The sequence below is a fragment of the Lontra canadensis genome, unplaced genomic scaffold, assembly GCF_010015895.1.
Source record: "Lontra canadensis isolate GAN:19392208 unplaced genomic scaffold, GSC_riverotter_1.0 scaffold154, whole genome shotgun sequence".
NCBI classification, from domain to species: Eukaryota; Metazoa; Chordata; class Mammalia; order Carnivora; family Mustelidae; genus Lontra; species Lontra canadensis.
Genome location: NW_022631148.1, coordinates 2,508,503 through 2,528,112, shown reverse-complemented (window position 1 = coordinate 2,528,112; position 19,610 = coordinate 2,508,503). Strand labels below are relative to the sequence as shown.

General features: G+C 36.0%; 2 protein-coding genes across 2 annotated transcripts; both read right to left on the bottom strand.

Annotated features, from left to right (window-relative positions):
* Window positions 1-318: 318 nt before the first annotated feature.
* Window positions 319-1,245, bottom strand: LOC116859433 (olfactory receptor 4P4-like). The gene has a single exon (XM_032844667.1). It carries the CDS (start codon window positions 1,243-1,245, stop codon window positions 319-321), a length of 927 nt encoding a protein of 308 aa, XP_032700558.1.
* A 15,355-nt stretch (window positions 1,246-16,600) lies between these two features.
* Window positions 16,601-17,518, bottom strand: LOC116859365 (olfactory receptor 4C16-like). Its single transcript, XM_032844597.1, has one exon. The coding sequence runs from the start codon at window positions 17,516-17,518 to the stop codon at window positions 16,601-16,603; it is 918 nt and encodes a 305-aa protein (XP_032700488.1).
* Between the last annotated feature and the right edge of the window lie 2,092 nt (window positions 17,519-19,610).

The following is a 19,610-nucleotide window of genomic DNA, read 5'->3' as shown; positions in this document are numbered from 1 at the left end:
TAGAGTGTGCACTGATAAAAGTGCTATAACTTCCACTATGTCTAGGATCATGAAGGACAGAATGTTCCAGAACACCAAGTTCCAGAATACATAAGTTCTACAATATCAAAGCTGAAAGGGACCTGGAACTCATGGGATTTGCTCCCCTTATACCCGGTCAGAAAATTAAGAAACGGAAAGAGGTAGTTGAGGGACCTTTTCCCTTTACATCTTACAACGTTTGATGACAGCAAACCACCTCTCTACTTGCTACATTTGCTGACATTAGGATCCTGCAGATAGAATGACACCCAGCCAAAGGTTTGAACTCCAGAGACTTCATTTCCCTTCAAACTGTGTGTCTCGGCACCACATTTTCCTCATGGCATTCTTCATGTCTGTGTTTCTCAGCGTGTAGATGAAAGGGTTGAACATGGGAGCAAACATGGTGTAAAATAGGGCAAAAACTTTGTCGTTACTGACAGAATCATCTGTGGGGACATACGTGAAGATGAGGGGCAGGAAGAACATGAACACAACAGTGATGTGTGAGCTGCAGGTGGAGAGGGCTTTGCGGCAGCTCTGGGATGATCGTGTCCTCAGGGTGGACAGGATGATGATGTAAGAAATTACCAAGGCAACAAAGGTCACAACGGATATCATTCCCGTGGTGGTAATGATCACAATAACCAACAGGCTAGTGTCTGTGCAGGCCAGCTTCAGCAAAGGGAAAATATCACAGGAATAGTGGTCTATCTGATTGGGGCCACAGAAGGGAAGATCAATAATAATCAATACCTGCAGGATTGAATGGAGAAATGCTCCGAGAATGGAGGCCATCAAAAGGACATAGCATACTCGTCTGTTCATGATGACCATATAGTGAAGGGGTCTGCAGATGGCTGCATAACGGTCATAGGCCATGGCCACCAGGATGAACATCTCAGTGGCACCAAAGAAGTGGGCATAAAACATCTGGGCCATGCAGCTGTCATAGGAGATGGTCTTCTGCTCAGCCAATAGGTCTGTGATCAGTCTGGGAGCCACTGTGGAAGTGAAGCAGACGTCCATGAATGACAGGTAGCTCAGGAAAAAGTACATGGGCTGTTCACGAAGGCGGCTGCCTCTGATGGTGAGAAGAATGAACAGGTTTCCTGACAGAATCACAATGTAGCAAAGTGAGAACACCGCAAAGCAGGCGACCTTTGCATCCTCATCACTAAAAAGTCCCAAGAGGATAAATTCTGTGATGTTTTCATGTCCCATTGCTTCTGTGGGTTTGATCATGTAGAAGAGAAAGTTAATGTACTGAAAACAGTCAACTTCTAAAACTATTGATTTATTTTAAAAGTCATTCATGTATCCAACAAATACATATTGAAAATTTATTATAATATAAACACCATACTGAGTGCTAAGGGTACAGAAAGCAGTGTGCAAAATACACACAATCTACACCCTCTAAGTAGATAAAGTTCATTAGAGTAGACATATACTAGCATAATAATACAAATAATTAATTGAAAATATAATAAATTCCAAAGTCTCATACTTAATATGAACAAGAAGATGAATAATTGAGGAGATGAAATGTTGTTGTTTGTTTTTTTTTTAGTCAATCTTGAGGTGCAATCCAGTAGTCTACCTTAAGAGTGATATTTGAATCTCTGGTTCAAAACAACATTGAGGTTATCTGTTCTTCAAGGGCAGTCTTATCATTCTCAATTGTTAACCAGTGACTAAGTTTGTGCTAAATCCTGGAAGTTCAGTAATGTCTTTAGACATCAGTGAGCTCATAATTTTATTTTTTTTTTTAAGATTTTATTTTTATTTGACAGACAGAGAGAGAGCACAGGCAGGGGGAGTGGGAGAGGGAGAAGCGGGCTCCCTGCTGAGCAGGGAACCCAATGTAGGGCTCCATACCAGGAATTTGGGAACATGCCCCAAGCCAGAGGCAGCTGCTTCACCAACTGAGCCACCCTGGTGCCCTGAGTTACTAACATTTAATGTTAGATCTCCAGGTGCCAATTTCAGAAAGTGCTTTTACCACCTTTTCATGAACATTGGGCAATGATCAGATCTTTGGGGTAAAGGGTTGCTGTACTGTACAGGGTTCTAGCATATTTGTGGCTTCCTAAAATTGACCTCATTTCCCTGTTAACTTTCCAGCCTAACCCAGGAGTTTTCATCCCTCATGTCCCACTTTCTGGCACTTCCCAGTAGGAGAGCATCCTTGGAGGGGCAAATTACCTCCAATGATTCTTTTTCACTAGATCTGTTTTACCACCTTGTATTTTTTGGAATTAAGCCACTTTCTTACCTTAACAGGCTCACTATAGGCACATGGATCCCAATCCTGAAATATTTTAATTAAAAAGGACATGCTTTTCGGTGCAAAGTATTAAACTGTATCTCTTACTTTATTTTGGCTAAATAAATAAATAAATAAATAAAGTATCACAAAACTGTTAAACTCAGGGCACCTGAGTGACTCATTGGTTAAAGCCTCTGTTTGGTTCAGGTCATGATCCCGGGGTTCTGGGAATAAGCCACATATCAGGCTCTCTACTCGGTGGGGAGCCTGCTTCCCCCTCTCTCTCTCTGCCTGCCTCTCTGCCTATTTGTGATCTCTGTATGTCAAATAAAGAAACAGAATCTTAAAAAAAAAAAAAACACTGTTAAACTCAGTGCCCAAGTGGACAAAACATGAACTCTACACACTAATAAAATGTGTCAGCCTGTTCTGAAAGGTTGGAACAGCAACCGAACAATGCTTTTTACTTTTGATTTTAAAATGTGAGTTCCTATGAGATTATTTTAGAAAAATGAACATTGAGCATACAGATTTTTAATAGGGTTTTAGGTAGTTTGTGGGCTTTTTGGGTTGAATTCCATCCATGAACCACAGATTAACAAACTATAGCCTAATTTCTTGTAAAAATCTCTGAAAATATCACTGTCACATAAGCAAAACCAGTAATAATAATTCTGGACTATGATGTCATTTTTTTTAAATAAACAGTTCAAGATCATTTTATCTGTGAGTTATCTATTCTGTCCTTAAAAATAGAATTCCCTCATTGAATACAGAATCGTATTAAAATATATAAAAATATTTTAACAAGTTAAAAGATTATAGCATGTTTATAGTTAGGAAAGGTCACTATAAGAAAGTTGTCAATTCTTCCCAAATTAATCAATACATGCAATAAATAAAGTTTCTGACAAACTTTTTCATGAAAAGCTGATTCCAAAATTCAGAAAGAATTAAAACGCAGTGTAGTTAAGCTAACTTTTTCAAAGGAAGAACAAAGAAAATAGATATACCTTCCAGATTTGAAGTACATTGTCAAGCTATGGCAATTAAAACATTGTAGGTAGGGGTGTTTGGGTGGCTCAGTAAGTTGAGTGTCCAACTCTTGATTTTGGCTCATGTCATGCTCTCAGGGTTGTGAGATCAAGCCCTGTGTTTGGCTTTACATTCAAAGAGGCTGACATTCTCTCTCCCTCGCCCTCTCCCTTTACCCTCTTGCTCTTGCTCTTACTCTCTCTCTCTCCCCCCAAAATAAATAAATATCAAAAACAAAGTTGTAGGTAAAGACATTGCTGGGTTTAAAGATAGTCAATAATTAACGCACATATATGGGAATTTATTTCATATTTAAGTTGAAATTTATATTGCTATGAACTCTACATAATTCAAATTGATGTGAATTTTAGTAGCTGATGTTAAGAATTTGAATCTCTATCTGAATATAATATACCTCACAAGGTAAAAAACATTATAGTCCAGATGGGTGAAAGATACAAATGTATGGAACAAAAGTATAAAAAGTTTTGAGAAATAATTATAATAGGTTTCTATCTTATGTAGAAATATTTTTAAAACAAACACAAAAGGAAAATTCAAAAAATATGTAAAATCTATTTTTAAACCTTCTATATGACACAACTACATGTACACCAAACATTTTTTAAAAGTGGCAAATGTGAATAAATATTTATAAATCCTTTAAAATCAACCACATAAGACAAATAGTCCAATTTTCTGAAAAAGCAAAGTATTTGACAAGGCAATGCACAGAAAGGAAATCAGAACTGCCCCAAAGCATATATAAAACTATTCCTCATTAGAATCATTGAAATGCAGATTCAACAAGAATGAGATAGTATAGTCCCACTCATCAACTTCATAAAAATAAAATTTAAAAGGCTGTCCATTGGGAGCCTGGGTGGCTCAGTCAGTTAAATGTCTGCCTTCAGATCAGGTCATGATCCCAGGGTCCTGGGATTGAGCCCATGTCCAGCTCCCTGCTAAGCAGGCAGTCTGTTTCTCCCTCTGCCTCTCTCCCTGGCTTGTGCTCTCTCTCTCTTGCTTGCTCACCCTCTCTTTCTCTCAAATGTATAAATAAAACTTTAAAAAATAAACAAAAAATACAAATAAATTTAACAAGGTTGTCCATTAAAATTTTAATGAGCAGTCCAGCAAAACAACCCTAGAAAACATACAAAAGGATATTCTTCACAGACTCTTTCAAATTTGGAAAAGAGAAGCTTATCTAAAACCTGACCATAGAATGGAAATAAGGGATAGTATCTTCCCATTTTGGAAAACTAGACAAATTTAATGTTCGATCCTTGTGAAACATATACCATGATCGAAAACACTAAGACACACTTTAGTGTGGAAAACATAATAAAGTGCACAAGAATAATCATAGTATGAAAACATGCATGTTAAAAAAAAATCACCCCACAGAATATCATGTAGTTTCTATGAGAACCTCTGTTTTTATAAATTAATAGAAAAAAGTGTGGAAGGAAAGATTTACTTCTCAGAAATAGAGGAGGTGATGGCCAAAGTAGATTTTAGGTATATTCAATATTTTAAGTTCTGTATTAAAGAGACTACATTTCATTATTACTTCTGTAATTAAAGTCAATTTTAAAAGTCATAAGTTTATAGTACATTTTTTAAATCATTTTTTTAATTTATTTTCAGCATAACAGTATTCATTGTTTTTGTACCACACCCAGTGCTCCATGCAATCCTTGCCCTCTCTAATACCCACCACCTGGTTCCCCCAACCTCCCACCCCCCACCTCTTCAAACCCTTCAGATTGTTTTTCAAATTAAAACCACATTGAGATATCACCTTACACCAGTTAGAATGGCCAAAATTTATAGTACATTTTAAGAGGAAAATAACACACAAAAAATGAAAGAAGGCACAATAAAAAGTGAACCTTTATGGGAAGTCAGTAAAATTAAATAACTTTTTTTAATCACTAGTTATTATGTTGTTTCCTCAATGACTTTATCAAGTTTAGACATAGTTGCTCTTCCTCAAGTATCATATGTCATCAACTGTCATAAAAATGTAAATATAACTAGACAGGTACATAAACCCAACTCCCGCACACCTTCACAAGGACATATTTGATATAAGGAAACACACCTATATCTGTATCTCTTTTAAACCTCTGTATGGATTTGGTCTTTATTTCAGCACTAGCACATCTAGCTATACTTTTATAATCCTGATAGGATTTAAAGAAATTTCTAGGTGATTGGTTAAATCTCTAGCTGTTATTACTGAGGACTCAAGTTCATAATTTGCTCTTTTCATGGTTCCTTATTTTGCTGAACCAACTCTAGCCCTTATTTTTGTTTTAACAGAAGGAAACAACAAATCTGCAACACAGATTGCTGCATACCAGGATATGGTATGCAAAAGGTTAACAACCTCCGGTATGTATGGAATGAGTAGAAATGCTGTCATTTGCAAACTTCTGCTTACCTGCAATCTTCCTCTCTGCTGCAACAAGTTCATTAAGGAAATCTGCACCAGGCAGCATTTTCAAAGGGGCAGTCAGGACACTGGTGTTCACTCTCCCTTACCACAACTTCCAAAAAGGCATTAAAAGGGAGGAAAAGAAATAACCCCTGATTTTCAGGATCATCTTGGTGTCCTTAGTCTCACAGAAAATATTCCTTAGGACACAACACTGACTGGCTCATCTTCAATTCCTAAAGTGATATTGGCAACCGTATTTGCAAGAGAGACAGGTTATCATGGTGGGAGAGAGTGCTTGAATTTGGCTGAATGCATTCCAATATATGGTCCACTAAACCTGAATAATCTTAGGCAAGTTATAAACCTTCTGAGTCTTGTTTTTTTCATCTGTAAAACAGTGATAATAGTACTTATCACATAGGAATCTTGTGGGGATCAAATTAAAATATTCATATAAAACAGTAAGCTACAGGGGTGCCTGGGTGGCTCAGTGGGTTAAAGCCTCTGCCTTTGGCTCAGGTCATGATTCCAGGGTTTCAGGATCTAGCCCTGCATCGGGCTCTCTGCTCAGCAGGGAGCCTGCTTCCTCCTCTCTCTCTGCCTGCCTCTCTGCCTACTTGTGATCTCTGTCTGTCAAATAAATAAATAAAATCTTAAAAAAAAACCAGAAGGCTACAGATATGTGCATATAATACATCATAAGAATAACTATGAACTCTTATTAATTTAAAAATGACTAATATTCTATAAATACTTCACAGCTCATAGGACAAAGGGAGCTCTGGGAACACGTTTTCTTCAATGAGTTTAACCTACCACTGAATATAGATTTCTATAGAAGTTATATAACTATTTTGACAAGTAATCACTACTGAAAATCCCAAACTAATGGCCAAGACTTGTGATAGGACACAGGATTTCCCATTTCACAGATAGAAGAACTGAAATCAAAGTAAAAATTTATTCATGAAGACCAACAACCTACAAAAGATAATCTCTCTCTTATTATTTAGAATAAGTGAAGCCAACACTTCAAGAAAATAAATATTTTATCCCTCTATTTTACTTAGGTCATTTTCTAGTTTTCTGCAGGTTTTTTAAAAAAAAAATTTAATATGTATCAGCTATCTTTGTTAGAGAAATAGTCATCAATTATATAATTTGATCTTCTCTACCTGTGGTCCCTGACATTTTCTTCCATATAATCCTTATTCATTTCAAATATCAGGGATTATTGCTCAGTATTACAGACTTGTGGGACAGTGAGGCAAGAAATGGAGGTTCTTGTCCTGATCTGCCTCTCCCTGATTATGGGACTTAGGAAAAAGTTCCTCACATCCGCTTGGTATCTATTTCCTCTTAAGAAAATAAAGAATGGTAGTTTTCATGGATCCTTCCACTTGCAAAGTACTAATATTTTTAAATCAATTGATTTTCTAACTTATTTACCAATTTGTCAAAATTATCAATTAATTTTCCATCATTTTCTTACATTCATTATTCTCTTTATTATATTGTTTACATTATTCTCTTTATATTATTTTTCCAGACCTTTGTCTGTTTGTTTTTATCATTGCTTTTCTGTCCAAAGAAGAGTACACAACATTCCACTATTTCTCCTAGCCTCCCAATGTGACAGCTAAAGAGTCCCATGTTTGAAACCAGGATTTCAAAATAGCATTCTCATTTTTCATTTTTTACTACAACAGACTTTTTAAAGATGTTTTGTAAACTATTAAAATGCCAAATTGTTACATGAATTAGAAGCCTAAAATTTATAAAAGAAATCATTACCAAGAAGATATATTTCTAGATTATTCATGCAAAACAAGCAAACAAACAATTACCTTAGAAAACAAATGAAAAAGGATGGATGATTCTGTAACTGCTCAAAGAGATGACTTAGGTGCAGGCATTCAAAAATAATAAAGGTAAGAATAAAGAAAAGATGGAGAAGGGGAAAAAAAAGAACTCACATTTTTAGTATCAGCCAATTCCAATTAATAGTGAAAGGGATATCCTTGTCTTCTTGAACTCATGACAACAAATGAAAAAAAAAAAATCTCCAAAATCAAAAGAAAGTAGATCTCTTGGGACAAAAAAAGGTAATGAAAAGAAGTCTCATACTGTGTAGATAGTTTTCAAATTATATTTAAAATGTAATGAATCACTGAATTCTACTCCTGAAATTAATATTACACTATATGTAAAGTAGCTGGAACATAAATAAAAACTTGAAACTACAAAAAATAAAAAAAGAAAAATAAATAAATATTTCTTAAAAACTAACTATGAATACTCAAATAAGAATGAGAAGTATATCATAAAACTGGGAGGAAAATCTCAACTGAATCTGGCCCTTTCTGTCTTGTCCTTTATTCCCCTTTGGTGCAATAATGAGCCTCAATGTCTACTTCCCTAAATATACACGGTTGGGGACTCTTGGTAAAGCTACAGGGGAACAGTCAGGAAGAGTATTTAAAGGCACTGGACCTGTCAATGGCAATCCCTATGGGAATGGAATTCTTGGACAAAGCTGGTAAAAATAAACTCTGATGATTTAATTTGCATTTGCTTTGGTTTTTCTAAAGCAAATTTCAAATTTGTTTCAAATATCAAATATATGATTTTAAACGTCAAATACAGTTTCCATGGTCAGTGATAAAATTTTTAAAGTGGCCTTATTCTTCTCTACACAAGGAATGAACCTTAATGCGTCCATTATATTTATTACAGGTCTTCCATTGCTTCAACCGTCAAGGCTAATTATTTATCAATATTGAAGGTATTCAGCTTTTTGTGAAAATAATTAAGGTCAAACTCAAATGTCCCCATTCCCACAAAGCTTAGCAACATTATACCCCTTTCTGAAATCTAATGTCATGCCCCAAGTTATCCCATTACATTCACAATACCTAATTTCACCAGATCATTTGATTTCCCTTTCATAGATAGTCTGAAAGGTTTTTTGTTTGTTTGTTTGTTTGTTTTGTTTTGGGAGGTTTTGTGTGTCTTCTTTAAATATTGGTGTTCTTCTCTCATTTTCTCAATAAACCATTAACTCAATGAAAATAGGCTCTATTGATTTGCAGACCTTATTTAATAATTTAAATTTAGATCATGGCAAGAGCAATAGCAGTAATTGAAAAGTCATTACAATGCACTAGTAATTGTGCTAAGGATGTTAAAGGGATTTTTAAAATGTAATGCACATAATGACCTCATGAGATGATATTTTTAATATTCCCCAGAGGCACCAAGAAATAATTGATAAGACGAGGCAGCTAGTAACTAGCATAGTAGAATTTGACCTTGCTAAGATGCTTTACTGACCCTATAATGACTGTGAACAGTAATTCTACACTTTATACAGAGTAAGGCCTTTATAAGTGTATCTGAATTTTTATTAAAATAATAATGTACTGAATAGTTCAAAATCACACTTTAATTTTTGAACTGTAGTACTTAGGATACATACTTTTTATTTTCCAATTTATAAAGTCCACTCATAGTAGAACCTCAATTGCACTAACAAAATAAATTTCTAATTTTTATAGTTTTGATTTTAGGATGGCAAAGTAACATAAAATTTAAAGGATTTTTTTTTCATTTTTTACTGAAATACACTTATGAGTATGTTTCACTGTCTAAACAATTTAATTTCTTTGCTTTTGATGTTGGAAACACTGCAAGGAAGACCGATTATTTTTATGTGTACACAACATGTGTGTGCATGTGAATGGACACAGAAGATGGCAGAATGATGCACCATGACAACAGTGTCAAAATCTAATTAGATATGCAGCTTAAGTATTTAATAGAAGAGGCAATTTTATGTGAGATGCATTTGCCAGATGTCCAGGATGATTCATGTTACCACCTCAGACGTTGAAGCCAGAGAGTCTGAATTTAAATCCCAGGTGTACCTTTCACAGCAATGTGGCTTCGGGTAAGATGCTCATCTCACTGGAATTTAGATTCTTCTCTATTTTATCATACTTTAGTAATACATAATCACTAGTAGTAGTAGTAGTAGTAGTAGTAGTAGTATTGCTATTATTAACTATTGTTATTAGAAACTTTCTGGCACAATTTATAAAGAAACTTGGAAATATCTCCAGGACAAAGCATTCCAATCACAACCCTTAGACTTAAGTCACTGATACTCAAGGACAAAATAAGACAACAGCTCACTGCACAAAACTCTGTGACACTGAAATATAAATTCCACACTCCAAGACCTCATCCATGACACTGACATGTTCATGCATGCAGACCATTTGTTATAGCTGAAGTGATTGTGTAAGCTACTTGATGAAAATCACACATTTAGTTGGATTTAAGGATTAAGGTAATATAAAATATTACTTATATTTCCTCAATTTCCACATAGATAACATTTGGAAGAGGACGCAAAAGTGGCATATTTCATAGGGATAGAACTATCCTCATTTTATAAATATTGACTTATTCATTCTTCAGTTCCTGAGTTAAAGCTATGATTTTTAAAATTTCTTTTACACTGTGATAGAAATAATTCCAAAATATCCCTCAGGATTTCCTGCCCTAGCCCCAGGGACTAGATAATATAACACATATTAATGCAGAATAACTTGTCTAAAGGGATTTCAACAATGTAATTAGTTACTGGCATGTTGACTTTGAGTTATATGTTTCAATCCTATCTAATCCCATGAGCTCTTTAAAAGAAGAGAATTTTTCCTGACTGGCAACAGAAAAGTAAGTAGGAGGATTCAAAGTACAGTTAGACTAAAATGCACCACCCCTGGTTTTGAAGATGAGAGGCCACATGCAAAGCCCTCTGGGAGCTGAGAGCTGACCTTTCCCCCCTTCCCCCTAACTGTCAGCTAGGAAGTTTCTAAAGACAGGAGACCCCATCTTGAAGCTCCATTTTCCTTTCTAACGAATTAACTCTTGAACTAGGAAAGAACACTGATTATTTTTACAAGCAATTACTCATAAAATCCAAAAGAACAACTATCATAAGGGCCATAATACTATTGAACTTCATGAGGACAGAAAAGTTAACTACTCCATACCAGGAATACATTTGTTTGACAGCATCAATATAATAATCAATTAGATAGTAATTAAAAACAGGGTGCCTGGGTAGCTCAGTGGGTAAGGCCGTAGACTTGTAACTTCACCTCAGGTCATGATCTCAGGGTTGTAAGATCCAGCCCTGTGTTGGGTGTGGAGCCTGCTTGGGACTCTCTCCCTACCTCCTTCTCTGACAATCTCCACCTCCCTGAACTCTCTCTCTCTCTCTCTCTCTCTTAGGAAGGAAGGAAGGAAGGAAGGAAGGAAGGAAGGAAGGAAGAAAAGAATGAAAGAGATAGTAATCAAGAGCAGTACCATTTGTCAGTACCAAATGAAGTTGTTTGTTTCTCTCTCTCTCTCTCTCCTCTTCTTTATCTAAATCATCTGATTACTCCTTTCTTCTCTCTCTTAAAAAACCCTTTGCTTTCCCCACATAAGAGGGACACTTTTCCTGCTTACACCAAATCCATGCTTCCCAAATTGCAATTCTGAGACCCCAAATAGTGGCCTGTGTTCTTTTTCAGTTTCTCCTCCTTTTCTCACATGAAACAATGAGGGAGCTTTGAAAAAAACAAGATTTATTACTCTCAAGTCACAGAGGGTACATTACAGGTCTGGGGCCCCACAGTTTGATCACAGGTACACAGAGTCAGGGAGAGACAGAGAGAGCTTGCCAATCTGATGCTCTGTCTTTATTGGGATCAAGAGTAGGGTACCCAGTATTTGCGGGTTCACTTCTTGTGAATTTAAAATATAAAGTCCAGGAAGAAAAACACAGAGTCACCAAATGATCAGTTAGCGGTCACCCAGGGCTTTCCAAAAGAGGGACTTCACTAGTGGGGCAGCCTGACTCCTCACCTAGTTGTGTCCCTGGCCTTGTGTTCACTGTAGATGAGAGGTCTTTGAAATGGATGCCCCAGCCATCAAAGCATAATGTTAGTACTTTAAATTATAATTTAAAAAAAGCCAGTACTCCTGGGTGGCTCAGTCAGTTAAGTGTCTGCCTTTGGCTCAGGTCATGATCCCAGGGTCCTGGAATCCAGCCCCCTCATAGGCTCCATGCTCAAGGGAAGGCTGCTTCTCCCTCTACCCACAGCTCCTCTACTTGTGCTCTCTCTCTCTCTCACTTTCTCTTTCTCTCACTTTCTCTCTCTCTCATAAATAAAATCTTTAAAAAAAAAAGTATAATTGTCAGGCACATACACTATTCCTAATAGGGTCACACTGTGAAGATTAAGACTCCAAAATATTCTTTCCTTAGGGGACACAATTCAACTCCTAATATCAACTTTCAAGTCCTAAGTAAGTTTTTCATCTCAAAAGATTCTATGTTCAGACATATGTATTACATGTAGCAGTAGGCAAAATTATTTAAAGTCAGTACATTTTTACATAGGGAATCTCACATATTATTATTTTCATGGCCCACCAAGGTTGCCTTAGTTCCTCCAATGTTTGAATCAAAATTTATCTTCAAAATAGCCTTTTCAAAAAGAATATCTGCTTTTTAAGAAATTGAAATAGCTTGTGTAAATTTATGGGGTACAACATGTTGATCTGATACATTATAATATTGTAGTATGATTGCCATTAAGAAAAATAAGAATTTGCAAGCTGTGTTGAGAACAGTATAGTATCAGTAATAGAAGTTATACCATTCTGCAATGCATATGAGGAAGTGTTCAAGAGCACTTGTAATAAAGATGTTTCTAAGAATGCCAAGAAGCATAAAAATAAAGATAACACACACACACACACACACACACATACACACACACACACACACACACACACACCCTATGCTCAATCGTCAGTTGTCATGTCATTTCAATTCTTTCACTTGGGCTTATTTTCTCTGAATATTTTTTGTGAATATGGACACACTGATGACTTCCTGATGGGAAGTCTTTTCTGCCTAGAAACTTTGGATCTAATTATTTCAAGCAATTTACATTAGGATCTTCTGAATAAGAATTGAGTTTAAATCATATTCACTCCTAAACTAGCAAACCCAAGAATAATACAGACTTTGAAGACATGCCAACACATAAGATTAAAAAAAAATGGACAATCAGGTCTTTCATACTTTTGGCAACTCTCTCTTACAGTTCTTTCCAGAGACCTAACAAATTGTTTTGTGAGTAAATCAAACAACAAGGTCATCTCCAATGATATGGGTCTGCAGAAAAGGTTGATCAGGATAGACCTCAACTCCACTTCTATTTTACCACACTGAAAACACCCCATCATTAAGTGTTCCCCAAGGTCACACTTGCACATAGTGGCCATAGAATCCTACAATTTCCTCATGTATGACATGTCCTCATAGAGCAAGATTGGACTTTCTTGCTTGGCCTTCCTTTGTGAAGTGCATCTGGTTTGATGTTTGGAAGCAATGAAGGGTGTGGGAGGAATCTCAGGAAGAAACCAAATATCATTGTCTGACAGCTTGTTCAAATGAGGTAATCATAAGGTGTCTAGGCAAAGGAAGACTGTTGTTGCCGTCTTTTAAAGGAGAGTTACTTACAACAACTACAAGTTTGCAAGTTCATCTGTGAATTCATTGTTCTCTCTCTTACCCACACAAATATGTCTACTTTAGAGGTCAGAGTCGTACTCTTTCCCTATCAAGACACTGATATTAAAAAAAAAAATTAAAAAAAAATTAAAAATTAAAAAAAAAAATTCCTGGTGAGGTTGCACATTCCATCATGTTGGCAGTTCCACTATCTTTATCACAAAATTCTGAACTGAAATTAGACCATAATCTCTATTCACAATACACATGGTAATAGCAACCACAGGAACTCCATATCAGAAGCATATCTAGGATATATTTTGAATATAATGTCTCTGGGGAGGTACCTAAATGAGATCCAACATAAGCTCCTTTTCATATATGCCTTGTCTTGAAATAGAAGAGGACATCAACTAAAACCCTGCCAACTAAGATGTACTAAAGTGTGACCATTGCAAGAGGAAAATCAGCAAATGCAATCAATGATAAACTGCTTGAGATGGATAAATTCTGAATCTGAAAAAAAAATTGATGTTTGTATGTCACTAGTGTTCATTGTGCAATTTATAATATTCCATTCCCACAGAGAGAAATAGATGATGTTTTTTTCAAGATAAAAAGGTTTTTTTTTTTCTTTTTAATTTTATTTTAAGTAGGCTCCACACCCAACACAGGGGTCAAAATCACAAGTCTGAGATGAAGAGTCATATGCTCTACTCATGAGCCAGCCAGGTTCCCCTCAAATTAAGAAGTTCTAATATTCCTGGTACAATAAAGTTAATACAAACTTAGCAATTTTGATATAGTTCAGTAATTTATAAATAAAAGACATGTTCCAGGTAAACAAAAATATTCATATTAAATTTTCTATATGGCTAACAGACACATAAAAAAATGTTCATCATCATTAGCCATCAGGGATATTCAAATCAAAACCACATTGAGATATGACCTTAGACCAGGTAGAATGGCCAAAATCAACAAGACAGTAAACAACAAGTGTTAGAGAGGATGTAGAGAAAGGGGAACCCTCTTACACTGTTGGTGAGAATGCAAGCTAGTGCAGCCATTTTGGAAAACAGTGTGGAAATTCCTTAAGAAATTAAAAATAGAGCTACTGGGGCACCTGGGTGGCTCAATGGGTTAAAGCCCCTGCCTTCGGCTCAGGTCATGATCTCAAGGTCCTGAGATCGAGCCCCACTTCAGGCTTTCTGCTAAGTGGGGAGCCTGCTTCCTACTCTCTCTGCCTGCCTTTCTGCCTACTTGTGATCTCTGTCAAATAAATACATAAAATCTTTGAAAAAAAATAGAGCTACCCTATGACCTGCAATTGCACTACTGGGTATTTAACCCAAAGATACAGATGTAGTGAAAAGAAGGGCCATCTCTACTCCAATGTACACAGCAGCAATGACCACAATTGCCAACTGTGGAAAGAACCAAGATGCCTGTCATCAGATGAATGGATAAAGAAGATATGGTCCATATATACAGTGGACTACTGTGCCTCTATCAGAAAGAATGAATACCCAACTTTTATATCAACATGGATGGGACTGGAAAAGATTATGCTGAGTGAAATAAGTCAAGCAGAGAGAGTCAATTATCATATGGTTTCACTAACTTGTGGAGCATAAGGAATAACATGGAGGACACTGGGAGATGGAGAGGAGAAGTGAGTTGGGGGAATCGGAAGTGGAGACAAACCATGAGAGATAGCAGACTCTGAGAAACAAACTGAAGGTTTTGGAGGGGAGGGGTGAACCTGGTGGTAATTATTAAGGAGGGCATGTATTGCACGGAGCACTGGTAGTGGTGCATAAACAATGAAGTTTGGAACATTGAAAAAAAAATTAAATTAAACTAAATTTTTAGAAGTACAAATAATAAAATAGGTTGAAATCAGAAAGATTCTTAGGGACCATGTAATTCAATACTGCTATGTTGATCAATGGTGACTAAAGGTGATATCCCTCACCACTGCATTAATATAGTTTTTATCCAAATACCTTGATCTCTCTCAAGTCACCCTCTTTTCTAGATTACATTAAAACTCACTAAGATAACCCATATCTGCAATGTGTTTGTTTCAAAGCCTAAAAAGTCCCTAGTGAGTTTTAATATTATTAGTTACCACATTCAAATTCCCTATTTCAACCATTGGCTTCTTGTATGCTTTACCTATAGCCCACATGAATATATCTACTTAATTTCCACATGTAAGCTACAATCATAATAACCCAAAAGTATAAATAAATTTTTATAATTTGTATGACCCAAGAAAAACTTAATGCTTCCCCCAAATTAGAAGTGCTCATTGTAGAAGCAAAAAGTTTTTACAAAAAGAATACAGAGTACCACTCCAACTATGAGAAACAACCCAAGGTAAAAATATCTCTTCAGAATGGTAAATATTTACACCATGTTCTGCCACTCTTCTAGAAGAATCTAAATAAATATGAGAAGAATTTGAAGTATGACCCCAAGAAATAAAAGGGAGTTACCTAGCTAATAGCTTGTCCCTTAAAACTTGAATAGTTTACTATCATTTGAATCTGGTGCTTTCTGCTCAGTCAACCAAGAAGAACAACCAAGTTGAAGCTCCATGATCAGACTTGATGTGACTGAAGTGTCTAATACAAAGGAAGTCATTTGAAGGAGGAAAAGCCTGCCAAGCTGTGGATATAAGCAAATAAAACATAACTTATAAACATAGACACCACAAAACATGAAGAAGGGCAGGGAAAACACTAGGTCAGAAACACAGCGATGCTAGCCAGGCAAGAGAGGTAGAGACACAGCAATGAATATCTAAGCCATGTGTGTTGACATATCTGTACCCGGTGCTGTCTCTTCTGTACATGAAAAAGGCTCAACACTAACCGGTGTACATGTTCATTCTTTTTTTGTTTTGTTGTTTGTTTTTAAAGATTTTATTTATTTATTTATTTGACAGACAGAGATCACAAGTAGGCAGGGAGAGGAGGAAGCATGCTCCCTGCTGATCAGAGAGCCTGATGTGGGGATGGATCACAGGACCCTGGGATTATGATCTGAGCTGAAGGCAGAGGATTTAACTCACTGAGCCACCCAGGTGCCCCTACATGTTCATTCTTGAAGGAATGAATTCTCATGCCCCTTAATGATGTTAACAACACAATAAAAAGATAGGATTCTCAATGGACTTCTAGACAAATCCAAACTATGAAGGAAACTTTGAAATACCCTATTATCTTTTGTCATCTTAGATCAGCTTCTTTCTCCATAACTTCTTCATGGCATCTTTCACCTCTGCATTCCTCAATGTGTAAATCAGAGGATTGATCAAAGGTGTTCCAAGTGTATAAAACACAGCTATCATCTTATCCATGGGGAAGGTGGTTGCAGGGCGTGTGTATATGAATATGCAAGGACCAAAGAACAAAATGACCACAATGATGTGAGAGATGCAGGTGGAGAAGGCTTTTCTCCTCCCTTCAGCACTGTAGTTTCTCAGAGAATACAAGATAATAACATAGGAGCACATCAGCATGACAAAACTGACTGTACAAATGACCCCACTATTGGACACCAAGAGTAGGTTGACCACATAGGTGTCCGCACAGGCAAGTTTCAACAAGGGCTGCAAGTCACAAAAATAGTGATCAGTCACATTGGGACCACAGAAAGGTAAACTCAAGGCAAGAAAAAGCTGAGCTAAAGAATGCACACAGGACCCCACCCAGGCCATAGCCACTAGAACAGCACAGACCCTTCGACTCATGATGGTTGTGTAGTGCAGAGGCTTACAGATGGCCACATAGCGGTCAGCAGCCATGAGGATAAGGATGAAGATCCCCAAGCAGCCAAAGAAATGTAGTGAAAAGACTTGTATCATGCACTCACTGAAAGAGATAGTGGTCTTCCTCAAAAGGGCATCCACAATCATTCTAGGGGCTATGCAAGTAGAGAAGCAGGTGTCAGATAAGGATAGGTGGAAAAGGAAGAAGTACATTGGACTCCCAAGTGTCCGGCTGGACTTGATAGTAGTAATAATCAGAAAGTTACCCAGCAACGTCCCCAAATAGAAAAGCAAGAAAGTGACAAACACTATTTTCTTTCTAACAGGATCCTGGGTTAAGCCAAGCAGAATGAACTCAGTCACATTATTATTCAGCTGCATGATTTCTTCAAGTAGGAGACGCTTGAGTACAAATGTGTTGATCTGCAAAAAATAAAGGAATTAATTCATGGTGTGATATGTGATTTTATGGAATATTTCCAGCAAGCTAAATATTCCTCATCATTAATATTTTAGGAATGAGTTTCTACAAGTCACCTCAATAGTTTTTTTCCTTCATTTTTAATGGTCAATTCATAAGGTCATTATGAGTCTCAACAATCTTGTGAAGGTTAAATCTCCCTAGACCACTCTTCGGATACAAAGTTGTAGCATTTAAGTGATTCCAATTTGATGAATATAAGTTTAAAAGATATGGCTCCATTTTATTACTAATGGCATTATTTTTATATATAACATATCTTTGGGCCCATGTTTTGATGGTGTATTAGTTGGCATTTTGGATATATTTGACTGCCCTTAGAGTTCATGGTATAAATAAAAAATATCATACCTGATTTTCATCCTATAAAGAATGTCTTCTTTATGCATATGTTTATCAGCCTGTATTTATTATACATATTTAGGGAGAATATTTTTGTATATTTTATATATTATGTACATACATTAAAAATATATAATTTTATAAATATATAACATGCCCTCTTTAACTAAATATTTTCTCCCTGATATTACAGCTAGAAAAGAAGAACAGGAAATACCTCACCTTCTAAATAATATGCTATTACCTTGATACACATTTATGATACTTAGTATTTGATAGACACTAATGCAGATAAGTGAATGAATGTTCTTTGATAGTGGGTTATATCTCAAATATCTGCATTTCTAAATTCCTCCCTCCCATTTCTGTAAAACAGTCCTTAGTGGACCCCAAATCCCTGAGTTTATGTATAAATGAAAAGAGGATATTATCGCTCAATAGCTCATGTTTTCACTAATCCAAATTTCAGCACTTTGGGTCTGAGGTCATTTGGGGAGATGTCACCAGATAGTTCATGTAGGACCAGATCATCATGATCGTAACTCCCAGTAGGGTTTGTATTATCTAGGTACCCCAAATCCCACATCCCTGTAACAGAGCAGAGATTCAGAAGAGTGAGGCAGATATAGTTTTAGACAAGAGGAAGAGTCAGAACTGACTTCATCCAGTTTGTTTTCTAACCTGGCAAAGTCAATGATCATCCAAGTTTCAAATTTCACTCCTTTCAAATGAAAATTTCCTTTTTCAAATTTTGGGAAAAAATTACTACTGACTTTACTTCCAAAAACAAAATCTTTTCTCTAGATCTTACTTGTCAAGATGATGTTGAAAGGGCACTACCTGCAAGTAAAAATAAAACCTGAAATGTGATGGGTTGAAATGTAACTTGGAAGATTTTCTTATCCCATTGTGTTCCTTCTCAAAGTCATCTATACCTTTGATATCTGTCTTGAAAGCTGCGAGTAGCCATAGCACAGAAAAACTAAACAGACAGAAAATTTCTCTTATATATCTTCTCCTCTCCCTTGGTAAAGTTTCTTCTCCACAACATACTGGAACTGAACCTTATCTTCCTCAAAAGCAAAAACTACTCTTGGGAAAGTGTCTGTTGAGGTTATTTACCTCAGAATTCCATTGTTTTGTTTAATTTTCTTTGCATAGTGTAATCTTTGTCAAAGATTTTAAACTACAAAGAAATTAGTTGGTGTCTTAATCAGTATAATAAGCTCATTATTTCCTTATTCATTTGAAAGCGTGATCCATCACAAAATATTTAAACTTGAAACTATAGCACATGATTGTGACCACTTTTTTGAGTGTATGGTTTAGGTTTCTATGTTATCAACACTTTAGACTGTTCATTCTTAAAGTGAAGTTATATATAGATGTGGACATACATTTTTAAGATAATTTAACATAAATACATATGTTTTCATTAACTTGTTAGTAACTGTGAGTTCTCATCAAATATTTAATCTGTAATCATTAATCAATAATCTCCTTCATTCCTCCAACATGTCTACCTTCTTCATTTGTCCCTAAACTTCAGGATGCAATTCAAAGAACTTTCCTCTGGAGGCCTTCAGTATTTATGTTATGATAAAAAACAAACAAACAAACAAATAAACATTCTCACTCCTATTCTCCAAT

Bases quoted from the DNA above. Each gene is read 5' to 3' on its own strand.
- LOC116859433 (XM_032844667.1), bottom strand. From the start codon at position 1,245: ATGGGACATGAAAACATCACAGAATTTATCCTCTTGGGACTTTTTAGT.
- LOC116859365 (XM_032844597.1), bottom strand. From the start codon at position 17,518: ATGCAGCTGAATAATAATGTGACTGAGTTCATTCTGCTTGGCTTAACC.